The sequence below is a fragment of the Sinohyriopsis cumingii genome, chromosome 14, assembly GCF_028554795.1.
Source record: "Sinohyriopsis cumingii isolate HCF-2022 chromosome 14, ASM2855479v2, whole genome shotgun sequence".
In the NCBI taxonomy this organism is placed as follows: Eukaryota; Metazoa; Mollusca; class Bivalvia; order Unionida; family Unionidae; genus Sinohyriopsis; species Sinohyriopsis cumingii.
This window is the reverse complement of record NC_142974.1, coordinates 45784611-45805975: the sequence shown is the minus strand read 5'-3', so window position 1 is coordinate 45805975 and position 21365 is coordinate 45784611. Positions and strand designations below refer to the sequence as shown.

General features: G+C 35.0%; 1 protein-coding gene across 1 annotated transcript in view; it reads right to left on the bottom strand.

Annotated features, from left to right (window-relative positions):
• Positions 1 to 21365, bottom strand: part of LOC149783685 (solute carrier organic anion transporter family member 5A1-like) — a 122355-nt gene that overhangs the window by 22253 nt on the left and 78737 nt on the right. The window contains exons 3-7 of the mRNA XM_089931924.1: positions 20308 to 20622; positions 14468 to 14632; positions 8804 to 8884; positions 5355 to 5472; positions 2335 to 2524 (exon numbers count right to left, since the gene is read on the bottom strand). Coding sequence (XP_089788050.1) covers positions 2335 to 2524; positions 5355 to 5472; positions 8804 to 8884; positions 14468 to 14632; positions 20308 to 20622 — 869 coding nt within the window. The remainder of the gene's footprint in view (positions 1 to 2334; positions 2525 to 5354; positions 5473 to 8803; positions 8885 to 14467; positions 14633 to 20307; positions 20623 to 21365) is intronic.

Sequence of the window (21365 nt, the reverse complement as noted above, 5' to 3'; positions counted from 1 at the left end):
AAGGCTGGGGGAGGGGGAGGGGCTGAAATTCTCATCCAAAAAATCAAGAAGACTCATACAATTTTATTTGAATAAAACCTGCTGAAATAGTCTCCAAAATTCAATCGTTTTGTTAATTATATGAATAAAGACAAATATTATTAAATTATTAAATATATATCTTCCTCCACTCTATGGTGTCCAAATTTAAAGACCACCAACAATGTCATTAAATAATGCTTCTTGATATAAATCCAATTTAAGCCAAATATTATTTCCATCAATAATCCAATATTCGTAACAAGAATAACGGTAAGAGCAACTGATATGCATGCTCCATGCTTAATAGTTACTTCTACCAACAAAAATTGAATTTTGAGTGCAGAAAACAATTTTGTATTTTGATAACAGTGACCCTGCACTTTGATCTTTTGAGCCCAAAATCAACAGGCTTCTTCCTTCCCCATAGTACAAGACATCCAAAACGTTTGGTCCATGTATGTTATGTAAAACTAATGCCATTTAATTGGGAAGCATTTTTATTCTTGCAGTCAGCAACCTTAATCTTTCACCTTTTGGCACCAAAAGTGATTGGTTCTTTATCCAAAGTGAAAGTGATACATAAAGTTTGGTAACTATAGATGGAGATCTCTTGACCATGACCTTTTGAGCCAAAATTGATAGAACTCTTCCATACTAGAAGTGCAAGTCTAATAAATGTAGTTGGCTGAGAGTTGTTGTTGTGAGGTCTAACACCATTTTTCAGCACAAGATAGGCTGTACATGGCGACCAGTATTAATGGTGGAGGAAGAACCCAGGAAAACCTGGAAATAACCACCGTCCCATGAGAAGCTACTGCCAAGCTTTCTCACATACCCACAAAGGCCAAACCCAAGACTCGAACCTACGCAGACAGAGGTGAGATGGCAGTGATCCATAACAGTGAGCACTTTAGACCACTTGGCCGCTCGGGGCCCCCTAGTTGGCTGAGAAAAGTTATCATGTGAAATGAAACTGGAAGACAGATGGATATGAGGAACACGTACGCATCATAACTTGATACACTCTACATTATGGCAGAAGTATTAGAATAGCCAGACTTGTAAATGCAGAATTCAGAGTAACTTTCTTATACCAGTCCATCAGTAATCCCGCATTCTATGCAGACTGGCCATATGTTTTGGTTTTAAACTTTGAAATATAGCCAATATTTTAGTCCTTCACCCGTGTCCAGTTTATGAAAGTTTACTGTACATGTTGACTTAAGCCACCTTTTTGTATTTTGTTGGCTTTATTGGCACTTTTAAGATATTATCATGTTGAGGAAAGGGGAAATAAGTGCGCTTCCCAAGGAAACTCCAAACCAGCATGGCATGCCTTAATCGTATGACCGTTTGATAAATCTGAGCTACTATGGCTCACAACTTAGTCATAATTATATTTAATTATATTCAGAAATTTCTAATATCCCAATCGATTATAAACAGGCTCAAGCGTACAAAGCTTTTTACCATCTTCAGAATATATTTTAGATGAGAAATGTGTCAATATGACACTTATTCTCTCCCCTATATGATATAACTGTAGGGCAAAATTTCAAGTCAAAAAAGGAGTTAGGGTCATCACTGAAAACTTCTTCCAGAAACTAGTGAAAGTCAAACTTGACCTAGGTCTTCTTATTAATGTTAAATTGCATACCCAATTTAGTTTTATTACAATAAATCCCTGAAAATATAAGAAATAAACTTCAGAGCAATGTAAAGTCAAAGTCTCAAACAGAGGCCATAACTATTGTGTTGTTGTTGTTCTAGGGTTTAACGCCATTTTTCAGTACAAGATAGGCTATACATGGCGGCCAGTATAACTGGTGGAGGAAGAACCCTGGAAAACCCAGGAAGAACCACTGACCCACGAGAAGCTACTGGCCGGCTTTCCCAAGTACCCACGCTAGCCGAGCCTTGGACTCGAACCCACGCAGACAGAGGTGAGATGGCAGTGATCCAGAATGGTAAGCGCTTTAGACCACTCGGGGCCACCTATTGTGTTGTAAAATTGTGCTTGACATGTTTTCTTAGTGCAAAGCCTAATGCCAAATTTGGTTTTGATCCCAAATTCTTCAAAAGTTATGGACCATAACAGACCATAAAACATAACATTTTTTTTATAAATGATGTGCATCAAATGTGAACTAGGCTTTTCAAAATTAAATCCTGTATTAACTTTGGTTTAAATCCAACATATCCTTGACATGTTCTTGAACAGAAACATAGTATGATACAAGAAATGAGCAAAGATACGAGTCAATCAGGGCCTAATGCAAAAATCCATCACTCTACAATAATTTTCATACAAACCATTGTCCTCTCTGCAGGTGATGTGTATGAGATGTAAAACTGGGTACACCCTGCATGGCAGGGAGAAAAATATGTCAGCCCATTGATCCCACAGATTGGTTCAAGGTCATTATTAGAACAGTCACAGTCCATGTTACAGGCAGAGGTTAAGTTTGCTTCGAACTCGTACTCTAAAATCTTGTGTCCTGAACTGAAATAAAAAGCAACTGGTCAGTGAAATATTTCATGATTATTTTATAAAGCATTGCCACTAAAACTTGTGTAAAGTAAGGTGTATATATAATAAACTGTTGCATAAAGCTACATGTATCCTAACAAATAATTTATTGAAAAGCATAGCATGTATCCTAATGCATATATAATCCACTGTATTGAGTTACAGGTATCATAATGCACATCTAATAATCTACTGCAAAGAGCTAGATGTATTTTATTGCACATGTGATATCCACTGCAAAGAACTACATGTATCTAGTACATATATAATCCATTACTAACAGCTACAAGTACCCTAATGTATATATAACAATCCACTGCAGAAAGTCACAAGTATCATATGCATATACAGACCTGCCAACCCTACTAAGACCTCCTCAGTAAGGCGGTCAAATGTTGGCCAGTTTAAAATATCACGTACTGCTATTGTCAAGCTGGAAAACGTGCATTTAAAAGTCCAGAAGTGCAATTCAAGATCAATGAGGCAATGGTAAACATTGTGTTCAACTTTTTTCAAGTTTACTTGAACCTTAACCTCCAGTACAGTTTCACAACTGCAATTCTAAACTCTGTGGAGCTCAATGGCTTTTTGATATCTCTCAATCTGTCATAATCCTTAAAACAAATGTCACATGGGCCGTGGTGACAGCTAAAACTTTTCTCGATATGTGACATACTCAAATCAACACATGATGGGCACCAAACGTACATGTTGCCCATCCTGACTTTCTTTTAAAGAAATATTCCTTCATCTTCTTTCATACTAGTAAACATTTTAAAATGTTTACTGTCTGCTTCATCCTAACACGTTGCTTAATGGATGTATTTTTTTAATTAAATGTTTCATCAGGCAGACATTTAGCATTAAAAATATATGTGTGGTTCAAACCGATGAGGTACACTGGTGAAGTTAGACTGGTTCACTGACCAATTCCACTGAATCTGATAAGAAATCTGGATCCCAAACAAAGACAAGCCAATATATGTACTTTACTGCAATCATTTTTCTGAAATTTGTACTTTTTGTTCTGTAAATCCATATTTTAAGTGTTATTTCTGTAAGAGCTACAATTATCATACGCATATATGACCGCTCCAGCAGCCTAGTGGTTAGAGCATCCGCCTCAGAAGCGGGATGTCGTGGGTTTCGAACCACGGCCTAGTCATACCAAAGACTTATAAAAATGGTACTAACAGCTGCCTCACTAGATACCCAGCATTAAGAGGTTAGTGTTAGGACTGGTCGGCCTGGTGTCAGGATAATGTGACTGGATGGGACATGATGCTACATGTCTGGGCATGATGCTCCAGTGCTAGACATCAATATAAACTGCCACACTACAGACATCGTAGTGAAATTGTTAAAGCTATGTTAAAAATCCTAACCACACATACGCATATATAATAATCCACTGCACAGAGCTACACATGTTCTAATGCATATATAATAATCCACTGCATACATCAATGTATGTTTTATTGCAAATATAATAATCCATTGCACAGAGCTTCAAATATTCTAATCCTTACATAATAATCACTTGCACAAAGCTAAATGTTCTAACACATATATAATAATCCACTCCACAGAGCTACACGTTCTAATACATATATAATAATCACTGCACAGAGCTACATAAAATGATCTTCTAATACATCTATAATAATCCACTGCAGAGCTATGAATGTTTTAATGCATATAAAATAATCCAATGCGTATGCTGCCAGTATAAATGGTGGAGGAAGTTACTGTAAAAACCATGATAAGAACCACAGGAAGCTACTGAGAAGCATTTTTAGAAACCCACACTGGTCAAACCCAAGGTTCAAACGCATGCATACAGAGGTGAGATGGCAGTGATCGGTAAAGGTGAGCACATTAGACCACTCCGCCACCCAGGGCCTCCACTACATATGTTTGAATGCATGAATGATAATCCACTGCAAAGATACGTAAGCAAACAATTCTGAATTTTAAAAGTTACATGTTTTTATTTTGTTTTAACCTTTCACATTCCTTTAGAAAAATAAAATGAGTCTTGGGAAAAATCAAACAGTTTTCAACCAATTCAAAGACTTTTCAAGGATAAAACACATCTTTTTCCAAATTCAAGTTTTCAAGACAGCCCCTTAAATTCAAGGATTGTCATGGTTGTATGAACCATCCACAGATTTAATGAGGTCTTGTATACCTTTTGTAGATTTTTCTTTTACAGGACTGTTATTGTGGTTAATAAAATAGTATATACATTTATATTAAGTCACAAGCACACCATTTTGCATCCTTTTTCTCCCATAGTGCACACAACAATAATAGACAGGTAATGAGTGATGTCAATCAATGATGTATTAATATAATGATTGCATCATTTGAAGCTACAAAGCACTGATTTTTGTTTTTATACAATAGTGGAGATCCTTAAGTAATTTTGCTGGCCCAAGTATATGAATGAAAGATCCTTTATGTGCTACTTTGAACTGACAAACAATTGCTACCCTTGGACAGACTAAAAACTGGGATCAAACTCTGGACCGAAAATGTGCAATATAAAAATATACCACTTGGCTATCTAGGCCCCATCTAAGCAATTAGCTCCATCACAACAAGAAGCCCTAGACCTGTATGTTGACCCGATGAACGAAGCACTGAAAACTTAAACACAAACCTTAAAGAATGGTTGATGCTGCTATTGATATAAGAAAAGTGACTAATGTCTTGTTTTACATTAATGTGAGCTCCACAAAGATCATATTATGCTCTGTTTGTATTTCAAATAGAGGACAACAAAGTATACTGGTCTTACCCATTGAAGTATGGAAAGGTGGCTCCTGCAATTTTCAAGTTGTCACAGCCAAGGAAGAAGAAAAAGATACAACCAAGCAGCGCCACCAAATCAAGAATCAATGCCAGCTGAATGGCCCCTGTAAAGATATTATTATTATTGCTATTATTATTATCATTATTATCAGAGACAGCTGAATGGCCCCTGTGTTATTATTATTATTATTATTATTACTATTATTATTATCAGTATTATCAGAGTCAGCTGAATGGCCCCTGTAAAGATATTATTATTATTACTATTATTATTATCAGAGACTGCTGAATGGCCCCTGCAAAGATGTTATTATTATTATTATTATTATTATCATTATTATCAGAGCCAGCTGAATGGCCCCTGTAAAGATATTATTATTAGAGACTGCTGAATGGCCCCTGCAAAGATTATTATTATTATTATTATTATTATTATCATTATTATCAGAGCCAGCTGAATGGCCCCTGTAAAGATATCATTATTATTATTATTACTATTACTATTATCATTATCAGAGCCAGCTGAATGGCCCCTGTAAAGATATCATTATTATTATTACTATTACTATTATCATTATTATCAGAGCTGGCTGAATGGCCCCTGTAAAGATATCATTATTATTATTATTACTATCATCATCACAAAAACTTTCTTATAAGGATCCACAAGACAGAGGTCATGCCATGATGAGAGGCTGCCATATCCTGCACCAAGATCATGCACTTCTATCATTTCATTACTCGTCACCAGGAGTTACCCCTAATATATAGACATCTTTTATTAGCAAAAGGGGTGGCCATTTCTTTTCACTAAAGCAGTGACTTCATGAGATAACCACTTTATCCCGGTCATTACTGTATATCAGGCATGTGCAACTTTCTTCCACGGCACAGGCCAGATAAGTGATTTTTAAGGCTGCCAACTATGATGCAAATAAACATGATGGGACATAGGTTGCATGTGCTTGTAATATATACTTGTTTACAACTCCAACTGCAAACAACACAGATCCTGATCTGTTATTACATAATGCATATCTAAGTCTATGTTGTTTGTCCTACTGATTACTCATAACAGATGACATAGAACCAGATCTGCCAGTGCATTTTGTGCTGGTAGATCTGGGTTTGTGCAGTCTGCAGTTGATCTTGAAATATAAGCAAGTATACATGGTAAGAAATAACACATGGGTGAAAGATTTACTTGCTCTTCCAAAGATTCTTCACCCTGCTATCTTTGAGTAAAAGGAGTACAGCCAAAGCTTCAAAAAATTATTGGTTGTTGTTGTTGTAGGGTTTAACACCATTTTTCAGCACATGATAGGCTATACATGGCGGCCAGTATTAATGGTGGAGGAAGAACCCGGGAAATCCCCAGAAAGAACCACTGACCCTTGAAAAGCTACTGGCAAGCTTTCTCACACACCCACATTGGCCAAATCTGAGACTCAAACCTATGCAGACAGAGGTGAGATGGCAGTGATCCGTAATGAAGAGCGCTTTGTACCACTCGGCCACTCAGGGCCCCCAAAATATTATTGGTACATCTACCTTAAATGTTCTCCTACTCCCAGACTCTGACCTCTATAATTTTTATCCTCTCAGTAACTCAATATGTTCCCTGCTTAAACTCTTTCATGTTTTTCTTCCCACTAGTCTCCCAACATTTTTAATAGCCATGGGCTACCAGAACATCACAAATGTCAACTTTCCAGACAGGCCATCTTTCAAAACTGTGTCTTCAAGTTGGGAATTATTATATACAGGGATTATGAATAGAAACTGATTATGGCTGTCCACTGCTCATACAGAACATAGATAACAAATTGAATAGTGGTACGATATATGATCTTTGTGTGTATTTCCACTATTTGGCCCATCCAATCTCCTGATACTACTAAGTGCCACTTTATTATTGCAGAGCCAGAACTGGCAGATAAATTGATTTAATCAAGTTGCTTCAACCAGACTGGTCTACAGCATATGTTTCTGTCTGCCCAAGTTTGCCCTCTTACTATATGTAGCTACTAATTTAGAATCAATCTTTCAAGTGAGACTGGTGTACAGTTTGCTTTTATGCTCCAGTTTAATCTCTTAGGTGGCAGGGTACAGTTTCATAAACTGGCCCCCAGCAAATTTCTTATCCTAAGGCTAAGGTGTGACTTTTTCAGCTATTATTGTTTACTAATTAAAGATATGGATATATTTGTGAACTAGGTATTTTGGGCTTGTGTTGTTCTAGAAATTGATGACAGGCATGTACACCTTCCATAGTTACTCTGTAGTATGTTGATAGTGAAATACCGATAGTCAGCTAGGAAGAAGAGCTAGCCTCCCATAGGTGAAGACACGTGTTTGGGGCAAGTACAATATCTCAAAAACAGCTTGGATGACAACTAATTTCAACTGCATCGGTCTGTTTAGTACACACTATTGTTCAGAACTGTCATCACAGAAAAGGGCTTGTGTTTGCACTGTGAGCATCACATGGTGTCAAAAATGACCTTCGGACATGAAAAATGCAGGTATAAATTTGGGGTTGGGATCCATAAACTTCTTTTGGTACGAACTGCCTTTGACTTCTTTGGTCAAGTGGATATAAGTCTTTTGCTTTGTTTTAATACATGTATCCAAAAATATGGACCTTTTTGAACTCATTTGTGTATTGGATTTTTTATGATTTTTTATACTAGGTCACTGATTGCAGCATTAAGCTTGTACATAAAAACTAGCCCCTGCCCCCTTATTTAGCTAGTAGATAAAACCCTGTATATCTGGTGACCTTTGCTAAGACCCAAAACTTGTAAATGCAACAGAACAGGTCTGAATATTCAAATGCATTTACTTACCTGAATCTTGTTCATCTAACAACCATCCAAGCACACACTTGCACACATATTCCTTAACTTTTATTGGCTCAACTAATCACTAGGAAGTAAAGTTCACCCAACACCCCCCCCACACACACACACACATATGAACATTAATTTACTAATTAAAGGGCAAACGCCTCTTTAAACCTTCACCAGTAACTGTAAACTTTGTAATTTGGTATTGTGACAGTCAGGTGGTTCATTCAAACTTCAATACAACTGGAGAGTACTAAGTATATTGAGGTTTTTTGGAACACACTAAGCATTTTCTAAGTACAGTGGTCCTTGATGAAAACAACATTGGTATCACAAATTCCCAGTATAATTAACACTTCTTTAAACCTATAAAAACACATCTATATAAAGAATACTTTGATAAATCAAACACCTTGTTATTTGTTTAGATCCTACATTGTTCATTGTGGCAACGGAAGGGAACATTTGTACCTATGAACACTGATGTTAATGTAAATTTCCTACTGCACGATCACAGCTCTAATGTGAATTGTCATTTTTACATTACTTCATGTAAATAATTATTATAGGAAATAAATTCACTCACCCATTGGTTTTAGCTTAAGCCTCTTCAAAAGAAACCCACCAAACAAAACTCCCAATACAGCTCCAGGTATGGCAATTCCACCTGAGAAATTAAATCAAAGCATAGTACTAACACATCTCAATCAAAACTTTTAATCAACCAGTAACTTATCAATTTTAGTTCATGTCCTCAGATCTCAGAAAGATTTAGAACATGGAACTGGAAACAATGATACCCTGGCTCTACTTGACTGGATAACTACAAATAAAATTTTGGGGCAAGTACAATTTCAAGCAAGAAGTACATTTCAATATTATTTTCCAAAACATTATTTTTGCTGGCCACTGAGTCTAAAAAGTAAAAATTGGAAATTGCTATACCCTGTCTCAGTTTGTTATTTTGAAAAACGAGACCCTGTGTATTTATTGAGGGAGTAATCATATTTGGTGTGTAATTTTGTTTAACAAAATCTGTACAATATTTCCGGGAAGCATTCATGTTTGGTTTGTAATTTTGAAAACAGAAACCCTGTACAACCCTTGAGGAGGTAATCAGATCTGTAGTGACCATTGAGGTGGATAAGTTGATTTCTCATCCTGGAGGCTGGTCACAGAGGAAATGGGGGCAGGAGTTGGGGGCATTCATAGGTCAAATTCTCAAGGTAGTCTTCTTGTAAGATGAATTCTATCTACAAACTAATTGATGGAGGATAATAATACCTGATCTAATTGTTCAGGATCATAAATACTTAATGAGGGTTCAAATCCAAAGGTTCAAATCCTAAATAGGACACACAGTACTAATTGTATGGAAAAATGGGAACCAGTCTGGAAATGGGTGAACATAAAATAGAGTATATATGGGTCTGGCTGGCCAGGATTGGTTGATAATGTAAGTTACTTTTTAGGAAAAAGAATCTTTCTGAGCTACTATATTTGTAACTGAAAACAATAGCAACATTGTTTTATTGATGGAATTTCAGTCCTTTAACAGTCTTGAGTTTGGAACACTCATTACTGAAATTAGCAACTGACTCTTTGGTGCGGTATTGAAAGCACATGTTTCAAACACAAGATGGTCCAGAAAATGCCATGGCTCATATCCTTTTCTCTACACAGAAGCAGTCATCCAGGTTTCATCTATAATTGATAAATATAGGTTTGATCATGAACATTCAGAAATTTAAAGTTACTGAATTTTGAATATCATGGTGTTTTCATAGGTTTATTATGGGAACTGAATTAGCAATGCAAGTCTTAAATGCAGCTGGGAGGATGGTAAGTGAGAAAGGCAAAAATTTTTAAAAAATTAACATTTTCTGATGGTTTTCATCTTTAGTTTATAATGATGAAAAATCCTTCATTTCATATCATAATTGGTGTCCATGTACAAAAAGATTGGTCACTGTGCTGCCATATAGATAGTTCCTGAATGAAGTCATCAGCTGCCACATTTGTGGTCATTTGGCAGTTTGACCGTTGACTTTATATGGTTTTTGGAAGTTGAAACTTCATTGAATCTCTTATTACTTTTATGAAAATTACATACATAAACAGCACGCAAATCAGGCTTTCTGTTAGTATCTATATTTGTGATTAATAAATTATCCGTACTTCAGTGTGCCTTTTTAAAATTGGTAAATTTGGTAATCGGCTATAGGAGAAACTGCCTGGTTGCCCATCATCCAGGTAAAATGGGCAGAATATCATCTGCTAGTGACCTCATCGGGAAGCATCTATTCCATGATTCATAGCTTTCTTACTTTTTGTGATGCATTTATATACCTGAAAATTTGCAAGAATAGTAATCCATCATAAAAGCTCACTACCATGACCAGTTGATGGTTAGTTACTTGTATAATTTATACAAAAAATAAGTTTCTGGGCCTAAAATATTCAAGAATATATCAAATACAAACAGGCCAATTTTGAATCAAGTTCATCAAGTGTGGAATGTAGGTTGCAGTCATCAACATTTCTTTTAAAGTTCAAAAATACAATAGGACCATATTACTGACAATTAAAACCTTCATAATGCAAAGTTAAATGTTTAAAAACTACATGTTGCAAAGAGATTTTTTTTAAAAAGGTTTAAATACCAAATGAATTACTGTGAATCACTTCAAATTCATTGGGAACCAATTTTCATTATTACTATTTGAAATGTAGACCACAAATCTAAAGTCACAATCAAATATAAACACTAAGCTGGTATGTAAAATGTGCACAAGATGCCCCCCACCCCTTGTTATAGATGCAATGATAAAGCATTGCTTGTTTGTTTGCTTCAATAATAACAATTTATATAATACTGAGAAATACATATTTCATTTAGCATTTAAAGACGATGAGGAACAATGGAAATTTCAACACTTCGTAAAATTGAAAGCTCTGCATTAATGTAATGATCATCTAATGCTACTGCAATCAATGAAAACTTGCTGAGTGTGTCCTGTACTTCACAAAGCATACATTATACCCATATATAACAATGAATACTGTATAAACTTCATGCAATCAAAATAAAGATGAGATATGTTGAAGAAAACAAAATATTCACCACAGTGTGTACCTTCTTTAAGAACATGTATCCTTATAAAACATATGAAATCAGTTACTGTTTCTGTTTCCTAAATTAAAAAGGTTTCCACTACTACAACATACATATTAGTTTATATGATCAAAAGTATTACTGATTGTTCCACTGAGGAAATGGAACACGGAAGCACATTGTTATTACTAAGTATATTTTATACATGTAACTGCTGGGGGAAAAAATGTTATATCCCACTTTCTCAAGTCCTTTTTAAACCCATCTGTCAGAAGTTATACTTTGTCATATGTGAAAATATTGCACTTTGCAGTAATTGGCTTAAATGTTTATGTTTTCAGGTCGATCGAGACCTTATCTTCAAGTACATCTCCACTGTCCTTGTGTCCATTTAACTGACAATCCAATGTACTAACTACACTCATGAAAGCAAGATCTGAATTTCTTTGTGGAGAATTTATTGGTGCATAAATATGAGGGTCTATGAATTTAATTGCACAAAGATATATTGGCATTTTCCTTTAAATGAGACAAATTTCTCTAACTGCAGTGTGCTTTGAAAACAGTCTTCTGCTGACACTAAGGTGCAGTGAGTCACATGGTTTGAGAATCCAATCAACCAATGGATGACTCCTTCAGACCATACAGCTCACAAGGGTAGTAGATTTAACTTCATGTTCCTGCTCTTTAACCTCTGTGTCAGCAAAACTGTGATAGCTGGGACAGTGAAACCCAACTTTGTGTCCATGTTGCTTGTTCTACTGTTCAGTCATAGCAAAACAAATGACCCAGATCTGCTTTTGCATTATTCAGTGGAAGAACTGGATCTATGCTGTCTGCTAGCTCTATGCAGGTTTATATGGTATGAAGTAAAATATGTATTAAAAATGCATCAATTACCTGGGCTTTGCATTCATCCAGACCAATATGTACTTTGCATCTGTAAAGTGTGCTCTCAACCAGACCAATATAATGTCCTTGACATCTTTACTGTGTGCTTTCATCCAGATCAAAATTATGTCCTTTGCATCTGTACTGTGTGCTTTATAATACCATATATACATGCTTACAAGTTGAGTCCAACTACAGACAATATATATCATGACATGCTGTCCTATAATGTGCCGGCAGATCGGGGACTATATTTTGTCTATTGACTAATCCTAAGAAAATGCATAAAGCCAGATCATCCAACACATTAACAGCAGATCTGGGTATCTGCAGTTTGCAATTGGGAGAATATACTTTTATTTATTCAAACAATCAATTTTTTTAGTGTAGATATTTGAAGAAACTGTTAATTATATCTCTATTACTTTTGTCTTGTTCAAATTAAATGTCTTTATATAAAAATAATTTACAAAAAAATATTTATCTTTCTCCACACTGTCCAGCTCAAGTTTTATATTTCATGTGTTCATATCCAGTGTGTGTGTGTGTGTCAGAACAGTGAAGTGCACCTAATGTGCTTCTTTAACCTGACCAGTTACCAATATGTATAATCCAACATCAAAGGGAGGCTACTGTTATCGCATTAGTGTTATTATTTTTGTTAGCTATACGTGTCATTATTCCAGTAAATACAGAATGTAAAATGTCTGTAGATGACATATTACAGCAAATATTTAATTTGCCAGCAGGAAACCAGCACTACATGCAGCAAAATAGCAAATGGAGTCAGGTCAGCCAAGCTGAATGTACATGCATGTATTTATGTAGAGCAAACCTGCCAACCCCAATAATACTGATCAAATGAGATTTTAAATTTTTTTCTAAGACTTCATTTATTTGAGGGGGGATCATCGTCCACACCACTTTCAATACTAAAACTGGAATTGCACATCTTGCAAAATGCTGTATATGAATCACTTCCATGAGCCAGGCATGAAAACTCCAGACTATAAGAAACTTGCAAAGAAGATTTTTTTTTTGGGTGACTTTCCTGTTGCATCCAATCTCCCTTTCTTTCAGACACTGTAGATTAGGTCACTGAACATAAGGATTCAAATTTGCAACAACTTTAATGCACTTTTACAAAACTTCTGTATACTTCTAGTCTTACTTGAGGGGGGGGTTCAAATTGTTTTTTCTGTAAACAAAAAAAAATCCTAATTTTTTTTTCTCAACAAACAAGTTTTTCTGGGGAGTAAATGAAAAATGTGGGAGTACAAGCTGAATGATTGGATTTCAGGATTCTCCCACAAAAAATGGGCAGGTTGGCAGGTCTGTGTAGAGGGTGCAATGGCACATAAGTACAATCCTGGCTATACCGTGCCAATTAAGGGATCAATAAACAATGTAAAAGCCAAAATAGAGTAAAATTGTTCAAATATGAAGTCACATATAAAATGCACTCATTTGGAACACCATCATGAGACACATCCCAGGGCAAAAAGATTGCTCCGTTAGTCATCTCATACAACATGCATAAGGGCCCATTACATCTTTTCTACATCCGTCGGGGAACAACAGCACTGAGGTGGAACTGCAACATGAGCATTGTTAACATTTCTTTCACAAGGTACTGGATTTGTGACATTCATCCATTTGATACTTCAGTATATGCAAATACTGCAGATATACTGCCAGATAATATGCTAATATGGGTAGGTTTCCCACGTCACACCTCCAGAAGTGGGGAATCATGACATGGGCAGGGGTGGGTTGAAAACTTCATTAAATCCACCAGTTCCCCTTCCACGTGCCCAGATGCTGATTAAATTTTGCATCACCATTTTCTGTGCCTTTTTGGATTGTTTTGAAACCATATGATCTTCCATCCATGTGCTATCTTGAGCATATGTTCTGTGTACCCCACTTCCCTAAGTAATCACTGGTGTTATGCTTTGACATGGCTGTTATTAAGGTTGCAATTACCTAGAGCTTAGAATGGCCATTCCATTTGTAGTGTTACACTATTATACTCATTTGGAAAAAAAGACAGATTTATATCAAGCAAGGTCCGTTCAAAATCCATCTTTCAAAATGAGGACAAGTACCCCATCTACCTGAAAAAATGTGAGGAATGTTCTGAAATCTGTGTGAATCCTGTAATCACATGTTCTAGAAAAGACAATAAAAAAAAATGACATGTAAATAGAATAAAGACTAGGCACAGAAAGACAAATGACTAACCTGTAAATAAGCTAGCCTCCGATTTGCTAGTACCAAACTGAGTCTCAATGTATTTTGGTAAGAAGACCACAAAACCACTGACTATGGAAACTTCGCAACAAATGCCAAACGAGTTGATCAGGTAGACTTTGTTCTTCAAAAGGCTCAGGATGGATCTTGGAATGTCTGGTTTAAAGAAAACAAGATGGTGACTATAGAAGCAACAACAGACAAAACATTAATTTTAGTGACCAGGCAATAACCAAAATTACCATTAATATCTTAAATATTTTATATCCTCTAATTTTTTTGGCAGGCTAACTAATTAAAAATACATTTTTTCATATAAAAATGTTCCTACCTTTCAACAAATATTTCAAATCTTTGAACTAAATGCAAAAAAATGAAAATAAAATCTGTCAAATTTTTGAAAAGAATGATTAGAATCATATGTTATTAAGGTATTATTTCACTGTTATTTTATCTTTGTAATTTTTTCTGTGTCATAATTTAATGAGTATTATAACTGAATCAAGAACAAAGTTCACGTTTCAAACAGCTTAAAAAATATGCTGAAGTACACTGTATGGCTTAAATATGTCCAGCAATCATTGTATGTTGATTAACATGGGATAAGTATTTAACTGAGGCACAATTGAGGAGAAAGAAACAAATCACATTTACATTAAAGAAGAAAATTGTTATCTTTTAAATAACCTTGAAAATTAAAATACTGATAAATAACTTAAATATAAACAACAAAACTATATTCTTTGCTAAGTATATATTTTATATAATCACATATGAAGAAAAAAATATTTGCAAACTTTGGACATGTTTTTAAATGAGACAACGAATAATGAAACACAAGACAAAGATAGAAATCAAACTGACACCATTTATTATGGTGCAGAAAGACCATTAACATCTAATTTTTAAACAGGTAATCATTGTGCTAACTGTGAATCTACTTTTATTCTTTGATTAGACCTTCTCAGGATATCTTTATCAGTGAGAGAAAAAAATGACCTGCATGCATGATTTACAGCTGCCATTACTAAATTCTACTGCAGTTCATTAACAGCAGAACAAGGGCCTTTACAGCAGATAATCTTCAAATAATATCGTTAATGAGTTGTTAATGAGTCCCTTTATTAAGTGTATCACTATGAGAACTCTTGAGAATGCAGAAATGCTGTTTAATATCATATAAATTATGTACAGGCCTTTTCAATAAGTTACTTCCCTAAGATGGGGGCGCTGTCATCATGATGACGCTTTGGAAAGATGTAAAATCCCGGAACTTAAATCTTACCTGAGACAACATGGGCAGAATGTTAGTGGGAGAAAAGAAGAATTGGTCAAGTAAGCGAAGGGGATTAAAGCACTGAGCCTGCAAGATGTAAATTGTGTTTCATTCAACGATTTGCAGGGACACAATTCAAGGACAACTGAGAAACTGGTAACTCCTCTTGGTGAGAAAATGCATTGCCTTCATCACTGAATATTGGACAAAAGATCTGTGTAACATTCCTAATTTTACAGACAATGACATTTACAATTATTTAGTTTTGATAATGAAGGCAAAGCAACAGTTGAAGAGTGAAGTGTTTTTTTTAAGACCGGCAAGTCCACAATGTTGAATTTATCAATGTTTTGGAGGAATGTTCACATTGTTACGTGAGATGTCAAGTGATACCGTCACTACCAAACAATGATAAGAAGGATTATACTGTATAGGTCAGTCTGTCCAAAGTCACTGTAAACGTGAATTCAGCAGATTGCAATTGTACAGCTGAGTAACTATTTTATTTTTATATATTTTGTCTTGTGATATTTGCTTTCTTGTTAATGACAAGTCTAGATGCCACACAAATCTTTTTGTTAAACAAAAATGGTAATAAATTTTCCTCTCTTCTCAGATTGGCTTAATATATAAATCTGCATATCCTGTAAGTTTTGGTTGAGTTATTTAAATATCCAAAATCCAAGTTTAAAAAATACCTAAATAGATTGTAAAAACATAATCTAAAATGTATATCATACTTCATTAATTATACCTTTAAAAAATTGGAATAATAAAAAAATATATGGCTATGCATTCACAAAATAACCTCACCCTACCCTACCCTTAGTTAAATATAATCACTTATTACAATATATATTTAAATATACATATATAACAGTGAGGGAACTTTTACACCCGTTCTTTTTCTTGACTTTTGTCTGGGTGAAGACTGCAATCATATCAGGGCAATGTTATATGCACTGTTGGATATATCTGAAAAAAAAACAAAGATGGAACTAATGCTTCGACTTCTGCCAATCAAAATGGAATAATCCCCGGAAATGATATCTTAGTCCTAAGAAATCAAAGGATCTTTCCTTTCGCCACTCACCTTATAATACTGAGGAGCCATCATTAAAACCAACTGTTAATGATGAAAGGTTTAGACAACAGCTTATAAAGCTAAACTCCAAAGCTGGATGGTTAACCAATTTTGAGAAGATCAAGGATGAAGAAGATAGCATACCAGGTCTCAACGACAACACTGACTTCATGTTTTCTGATAAAACAGATGAATTATCTTCTGAAAGTGCCACAATCACTTCAGAAACATATCCTATTCCAAAGAACAATGTGTCAAAATAGAACTTGGAATGAGAGGTCACTATACTAATAATAGGTGGATGGAATACCACAAAGGGAGAATTACAAGTTCAAAGTTTGGCCAAGTGATAATGCGTAAAGAAACTACTCGAACAGACAATTTAGTGAAAGGTATCATGGGCTATACATCATTTGATAACAAGTATGTCAAATGGGGTAGCATTCATAAACCAGCAGCCCAGAGAACATACATAAATATCATGACACAATCTCATCCAGATCTTCATGTAACACACTACTTCCTCCAGATGGAGTTGCTCATGATCCTTGTTGTCAAGATTCCTCAGAGTTACTGGAAATAAAATGTTCAGAATCTGACAGATGGAAATTTAAATCTCCAAATGAATGTGCTCAAGATTCAGATCTCTTTGCACATTAGACCTCTATGGCAGTGCAATCTTAAAATGGAAGCACGAATATTATTAACTAGTGCAAGGACAAATGGCCATTACGGGCAAGGATTGGTGTGATTTTGTGGTTTGGACTTTGAAGCAACCACCATCTATTCAACACATTCCATTCAATTTAGAATTCTGGAATATTATGGTAGAAAAACTAAATTCTTTCTACTTGAAAGGAATTATTCCTGAAATGTACACAACACATGTGCTTAGGCGTTCCTCTCTACCAGTCGGTCAGTGATGATGATAAAGAGAAAAAAGGGATTGTCAAATTAATGATATACGGTAATATTTCAAGTAATTTATCGACTCAATGAGATTTGAATAAAAGGTTACACAACAATATGGACTGAAGAGTTTAATGTTTTCCTTATTAAAACTGCATTTGACATGTTTACTAAATGAGTTTTAAATGTGTTGATATATAGGCAGGTGTTTTTAAAAGTCAAAATAATTGCTACAATCATTTTGAAGGTAATGTCATGCATATGGTCATAACAGACTGCTGTAATACATCTAAATTAAAGTATTATAATACTAATTTGCTTTGCAAAGTGGTGGCTGTAAATTTGTTAATTGTGTACATATCTTCCATAGCTTTGTTACTTGTTGTGACATATTTATAGGCATAACAGTTTTAAGAATATTATTTTTTGTTTTCCTTTCCATCTGTCTCTCAACATGGATATGAAGATTTTCAATTTTTGATGTTTGTTGCACTTCTCTTTTGGAGAACTGTTTTTACTTTTGTTTAAATGGTGGGATGATGAGCTAGACGTCTTTTGGGGTTGTGATGTCTGAAATAAGGAATCGTTTTTCTGCCATAATGGCATATCCAGGTCGACACATGTCAACCAGAGCAATGTCCTTAGTAATTTGTTTGTCACTTGTGTTACCTGCCCACAAATCTGTTACAAATGTTCCAACCACAGTACTAGTTTACATCTTGCAGGAAATCTGTGCAATGATATTGTTTTCCCATCTACTTCCTTCACTCTGAAATTGCTACAAATGCAACAATACTTGCAGGTTTTTTGCCACAGGCATTCTTTGACAGATGATGAATGGGTAGCCCACGGAAGCTGAAGCGGCAGCCAACGCGTGCGCAAAAGATGCAATGAAGAGGTCCTACTAGGGGGAGACAACCCTTATTGAAAAGGCCTATAAAGGTATCACAGACCTAATTGTAATAGTTGTTACTGCATTTGCATTTAGTGATTCATTTTCACTCAATATTGTATCTGCTTCATATATTATATAAATATTTATGTAAGACAATCACTATTAAATGCATTTACCATTCCAAGTTATTGTGAATGAGGAAAACCACATTTTTCAATCAAAAGCTACTATTATCTTTTGGGGCCCCAAGTGGCCTAAAGCGGTCACCGTTCCGGATCAGTGCCATCTCACTTCTTTTTGTGTGGGCTTGTGTTCAAGGCTCGACTAGCGTGGGTATGTGGGAAAGCCTGCCAGTAGCTTCTCATGGGTCGGTGGTTCTTCCCTGGGTTTTCCAGGGCTCTTCCTCCACCGTTAATACTGGCCGCCATGTATAGCCTATCTTGTGCTGAAAAATGGTGTTAAACCCTAGCACAACAACAACAACTATTATCTTCACTTCCTTTACTGAGAGCACTGCTATTTTTCTAATATATTACAAAAATATTTCATACTCTGGAAACTGGAAACAAATAACTATTGCTGATTCTCTATACAAAAAACTTACAAAAATTACAGTATTATTAAAACATATTTTAAAGACCTGATTAAATCTGTTTTTTTCATATATAGACAGTACTCTAAAATAATTTTGGGAGCAAACAATTTGTCATACTCTGAAGGAAAACAAAATTCATACAAAAATTACCTTAATTAAAAGCATTCTAAAAACAAGTGTCATGGATGCAAAGTAATCAATATCATTGATTTATAATTACTGATAAGTAATCCAGAACATTTTTTCATGCAACTAATTGTAATTTAAATAATTATAATCCAAGATAAACTAATGTCTTTCTCATTAGTAATCAGCAATATTAATATGGCAACATATGTACAACAAGCAATGTGATTACATTTTAAATAAAGCATACACGCATGATGCTCAAAGAAAAATAATGAGTCTATGAAATGCTAAATGTACCAATAATAAAACTCTTGCAATATTCTTGCAAAGTTTAATTACAATGGTCCAAACGGTTATGAAGGCAATGTCAAATATAGTATTTACACTTTTTTGCTATGAAAACCAAAGTCTTCAAAGATAGTTACAAAACATTATGATTTTGGTAGAACATGTCATATGTACCATTCTAATACTAAACTTGATAACAAACTGACGAAAAGCAAAATTAAAGATAGGTTTTTACACCTGGTTAATATTAATGTTAAATTATTACTAAGCAAGCTACCTGAAAAACACATTTCAAAAGAATATGCGTGGTACTGAAGATGATGTTGGAAAATGAACAAATAAATAAATCTTAATTGCCAAATATCTAGCTTCATCTTTTCAACTGTTATCAAAGTTTTTCAAAACACAATTTGGATGAAAATGTCAAAAGGATTAAATCCTGCCAGATTTGTTTCCATCCATTAAAGTTTATCTGAATTCATATTTTAAGAAACAAAAGTATACCAACAAACAGCACCTAGTAGGTAAACAGGTCATATCCTGAGCTCATGTGGCTTTGTGCCAGGTGAGCTATAAAAAAAACTTCTGGGACAATGATCATATTAACAGTGTAAATAGAACAACATTGTGAATCTTAATTATGATCATCAATTACCTCTTACAGTCTTTCCATACTCTCCTTCTTTAGACCTGTTTTCCTCATGACTGAACAGGTCCTCCTTTGCTTTACTTTCCAGGACTTTTCGCTTTTCCTTCACCAGGACTTGTGGGAATGACATAAAGGGACAAGCCAGGGCTAACAGTACACATCCACAGATGATGAATCCACCCCACCATGCCCCGATCCAGCGAGGGTGAGTGGGTGACAGGTCAACATTGTAACTAAATAGGTCAACATATATCTGGAGGAAAAATGCCCCCAAGGCATATCCCACGACTGGTCCCAGGGCACCAGTGGCATAAACAAAGGCTGCAAGGGAATAATAGGAACATAAATGATTGTAAATTTATGACTCAAAATGAGTTACTTTTTCTCTGACATGGCTGCAACAATCCTGTATTTTCTTCATCATTTAATAATATATATATATGATAACAAAACATGGTTAATGATCTGGTTTGCTGGTGTCTTGGTACCAATTCCACAGTTGTAACTGTCTGTGACAGTTTCCATAGAAACTGCCGATCTTGAGGATCCATCATTTTACAATTCATGTTAAATAAACATGCTGTCAATTAATTCAAAAGCCTTAACACTCAAATTACACCAGCTCTTACCCATACCAGTCACAACATGATATATCACACTAAAAACACAATTTTTTTTAAAACCCAGAAAGTCCCTGATACAGTCAGGTTGCAAAAGTAAATGCTTTTCAGTAATCTTCAGCAGAAAAATAAAACTACAACCTCAATGTATGCTTGTATTATGTATCATGTATAAACAGTAAACAGTCCTGCTTAAAGCTTTTATAAAACTCCTTAGGGCAGTTTAAACAGCTAACTGATATAGAGACAAAAGGCAGATTTGTCAGGTATATACAACTACCATTTCACATATTACTTTATGAATTTTGATGACATAAATAAATCTGAATATTCCTTGTAAATTTGAACATTTGTTTATCATTACTGCGCATAAATTTCAAAATCTGCCATTCCCTGACAATTTGTAAGAAATTTCTAAAACTTGTTAATTGGCTAATAATAACT